The sequence below is a fragment of the Gigantopelta aegis genome, chromosome 3 (assembly GCF_016097555.1).
Source record: "Gigantopelta aegis isolate Gae_Host chromosome 3, Gae_host_genome, whole genome shotgun sequence".
Lineage (NCBI taxonomy): Eukaryota > Metazoa > Mollusca > Gastropoda > Neomphalida > Peltospiridae > Gigantopelta > Gigantopelta aegis.
In genome coordinates this window covers 10747232-10751734 of record NC_054701.1, presented here as the reverse complement: position 1 = coordinate 10751734, position 4503 = coordinate 10747232, and the positions used below count along the sequence as shown (strand labels likewise).

The 4503-nt window shown below is 39.0% G+C and overlaps 1 protein-coding gene across 1 annotated transcript; it reads left to right on the top strand.

Moving 5' to 3' along the window:
* Window positions 1–548: 548 nt before the first annotated feature.
* LOC121369465 (E3 ubiquitin-protein ligase RGLG2-like) lies at window positions 549–2772 on the top strand. The gene has a single exon (XM_041494569.1). It carries the CDS (start codon window positions 911–913, stop codon window positions 1940–1942), a length of 1032 nt encoding a protein of 343 aa, XP_041350503.1. The 5' UTR covers window positions 549–910; the 3' UTR covers window positions 1943–2772.
* Window positions 2773–4503: the final 1731 nt, after the last annotated feature.

Sequence of the window (4503 nt, the reverse complement as noted above, 5' to 3'; positions counted from 1 at the left end):
TAACTTCTGTTATACTGTCAGACCGATGCTGTGGTATGAGTGTACAACAGATGACATGTGGTAATGTTTCCTCTATGTCATCACCAATATTAATATTTTAATTTAACTTCTGTTATACAAAAAAAGAGTAAAGTTTGTTTTATTTAACGACGCCACTAGAGCACATTGATTTTTAATCTTATCATCGGCTATTGGATGTCAAACATATGGTCATTCTGACACTGTTTTTAGAGGAAACCCGCTGTCGCCACATAGGCTACTCTTTTTTTACGACAGGCAGCAAGGGATCTTTTATTTGCGCTTCCCACAGGCAGGATAACACAAACCATGGCCTTTGTTGAACCAGTTATGGATCACTGGTCGGTGCAAGTGGTTTACACCTACCCATTGAGCCTTGCGGAGCACTCACTCAGGGTTTGAAGTCGGTATCTGGATTAAAAATCCCATGCCTCGACTGGGATCCAAACCCAGTACCTACCAGCCTGTAGACCGATGGCCTGCCACGACGCCACCGAGGCCGGTTTCTGTTATACTGTCAGACCGATGTTCTGGTATGAATGTTCAACCAATAAGGTCATGTTTCTTCTACATCATCGCCTATATTAATATTTTATTTAACTTCTGTTATACTGTTAGACCGATGCTGTGGTATGAGTGTACAACAGATGACATGTGGTTTCAGTGCCAGACCGATGCTGTGGTATGAGTGTACAACAGATGTCCATGTGGTCATATTTCCTCTATGTCATCGCCAATATTAATATTTTAATTTAAATTCTGTTTCAGTGCCGGACTGATGCTGTGGTATGAGTGTACAACAGATGTCCATGTGGTCATGTTTCTTCTACATCATCGCCAATATTAATATTTTAATTTAAATTCTGTTTCAGTGCCGGACTGATGCTGTGGTATGAGTGTACAACAGATGTCCATGTGGTCATGTTTCCTCTATGTCATCGCCAACATCGCTGGCCTCGTCCTGCACTGGCTGTACTACCAGGAGCGCATCAAGAAGTCGCGAAGCACATCCAGCTCAAGCACGGACTTCACGGACATCTCGGAGATGAAGAAGGTAATGCGGTACAAACACACCCCATCGCTCCTGGCCATGCTCGGACTCCAGGCTCACCACACGTTCTTCGCATTCGACGACCATTTCAACACGTTCAAGGAAGTGAGTCTTGCGTGCAGAAAAGCAGGGCTGGAGAAGTGTGGTCTGATAATTGGGGTGGACTTCAGTGCCAGTAACGAGTGGCAGGGCAGGAAGACGTTTTCGAGTCAGAATCTTCACAGGATAATACCAGGAAGGATTTACAACCCATACCAGAAGGTGATCTCCATCATTGGGAAGACGTTGGAACCATTTGACGACGACAATTTGATTCCAGCATTCGGCTTCGGTGACAGTTCTACTCTTGGAATGGATGTCTTTTCTTTTGTATCATCTGGGAAAATGTGTTGTGGTTTTTCAGAAGTATTGGATCGCTATTCTGATATCGCTACAAAAGTCAAACTAGGTGGACCAACAAATTTTGCGCCTGTGATTTACAAAGCCATAAATATAGTGAAAGAAAGCGGCAAGTATCATATTTTGATCATCATCGCAGATGGGCAGGTTAATGAAGAACAAACGACAATTGCCGCAATTGTGGAGGCCTCGAATTATCCGCTGAGTATTATTCTGGTTGGTGTGGGCGACGGACCGTGGGATGTTATGGAAGATTTTGATAACTGTTTACCACAGAGGAAATTTGATAATTTTCAGTTTGTTAATTTTCATGCTGTTACCGCAAAAGCCAGAAATCCAGAAACGGCTTTTGCCCTGCACGCATTGATGGAAATTCCTGATCAATATAAAACAATAAAAGCCCTCGGTTACATCACACAGACTAACGAAGGCAATGGTAACTGTGTACAAAGTCTGGAGGCAGAGAACAGTTAGAACACAAAGCTTGTTGCTCATGCAAAGGACATATTTATTTAATGACATAATGCCATTTTGACAGGTTATTGAGAGAGAGACAGAGAGAGAGAGAGAGAGAGAGAGAGAGAGAGAGAGAGAGAGAGAGAGAGAGAGAGAGAGAGAGAGACAGAGAGAGAGAGAGAGACAGACAGACACACAGAAAGAGAGAGAGTGACTGACAGAGTTGGAGTGACAGAAAGAGAAGCAGGGTTTTAGATCACACTAATTTTGGCACTGCAGGCTTTTTGTCTGTTCTGAGCAAACTAATGTCTTTTTAGTGCAGTAATGTTAATAATAGCTCCCAATGAGTTGTACATATTCACAAATGCATTTCCAGTTATTTTAATCTAATACAGCTTAACATTGCCTTGATTTTGAGGTGATATGTTAAAGGTGGCATGTTTGTATTCATTTTGACTTGCTTATTTTGGGCATACTTTTTTGGGGCACACCCTATATTGCCTCAGCTTTGGTGCTGTCTAAAGCACTGAGAAGAGAGACACAGTGAGAGAAACAGGAAGAGAGAGAGGGGAGATATATATATATATATATATAGAGAGAGAGAGAGAGAGAGAGAGAGAGAGAGAACGAGAGAGAGAGAGAGAGAGAGAGAGAGAGAGAGAGAGAGAGAGAGAGAGAGAGCCCGCCCTGTTGTGCCACAGAGTCCTTCCATGATGCACTTTATATGCACTTTCTCATAGGCAGGATAATACCTACCATAATGTTTGATAGACTATTCATAGAGCACTGATTATTATGCAGGCAAAGACAGACGTGTGTATGAAGCATCTAGAATGACAGGAAGATTAGTGTGCGGGGGGGGGGGGGGGGGGGGGGGGGGGGGGGGGGGGGTGATATGTTAAGTCAGTTTGTCATATCAAACATTTAGCAAATTAAACTGTATATTTGGAATTTTGATTTGTATATGGATGGATGGATGGGTGGGTGGATGGGTATTTGGGTGTGTGAATGGATGGATGGATGTTTATCATTACTGTGTCATAATGTTACAGAACACCACAATGATTGTATGTAAGGAATAAAGCCATTCACTATTACATAATGTTTATATTTCTGGGCTTTTTTAACAATTAAAATCACATATCAATTACATTTTCTTACTTCAAATACTAATGTTTGTATATATTCAATGTGTTTCTGGTTATAATGCATATAATGTTTGTAGTAGTTCAAACTGGATTTTGCCAAATAATGTTTTTTTAATATACACACAATTATGGGAAGGTAAAAATCTAACCTAAACTTTATGGTGATCAAAATCATATTGGATATCAGTGTTCGAGATTAACGGTATCCCGATATCCCGGGGATACTAGAATTTAATTTTGGATACCAGACTTCAAGAACCCAGTATCTCACCGGGATGCCATATAATACTAAATTCTCAGGTGGGATACCAGATTTTGAAATGTTAGTATCCAACTGGGATACTGGCCAAAATATTTAATCTCTAACACTGGATATACATGTATGTAAACAAAAACAGTCATTAATATTTAACAATTATTGACACATTTTAATGGCTACAAAGCGAGCAATGTCTTATTTATTTTACTTGTTTTATTTTGACTAAAAATAATTTGATGAAACTTGATTCAGTGAGACCATGAATTACCCATGTCAGTTGTTTTTAACATATTTGTTTTAATGTAACTAATATTAACAGTGGACTACATATTTCTAATAGTACTTTTTAATGAAGCAAATATTGTTGAAAGGAAAGGAAAGGAAATGTTTTATTTAATGATGCACTCAACACATTTTATTTATGGTTACCTGCATATGGCATTGGACATATGGTTAAGGACCACACAGATATTGAGAGGAAACCCGCTGTCACCACTTTATGGGCTACTCTTTTTAATTAGCAGCAAGGGATCTTTTATATGCTCTATCCCACAGACAGGATAGCATATACCACGGCTTTGATATACCAGTCGTGGTGCATTGGTTGGAATGAGAAATAGCCCAATGGGCTGACCAACGGGGATCGATCCCAGACCAACCGTGCAGCAAGTGAGCGCTCAAATATTATTGATGACCAGGTGGTATTTGGTAATACTTTTTTTTTAATTATTATTTTTTTTTTTTTTACAGTATACCAATATTAATGGAAACAAAAGTTAAACATTAAATATTATAAAATGATAAATATATTCTGAGGGTGTATGAATATATATGCTAATGAGTTTGTCATTTTGATTTAATGTTTTTGGATCAAGACTAAAATAGCTTATAATTATTATAAGCTATTTTAGTCTTGCTTGTAAATACTAGTATTGCTTGGATGTTCCCAAATGCCACTACTTACAGGGTTGAAAATTAACATGAAAACCAAGGTTGCCAGCAGGGTCAGTTGAAGAAACATCTTACTGGCCCTTCTAAAATTCAACTAGTCCTCCAATTATCACATTGGAATTTAACTGCAAAGATGAAATTAAAACTAGAGTGTTTTCTTGTTGAATAATAACCGTTTGCATTAAAGAAAACCAATGAATTGGCGTTCATAATGAATAAAG

Coding starts and splice junctions, on each gene's coding strand:
- LOC121369465 (XM_041494569.1), top strand. CDS start 911: ATGAGTGTACAACAGATGTCCATGTGGTCATGTTTCCTCTATGTCATC.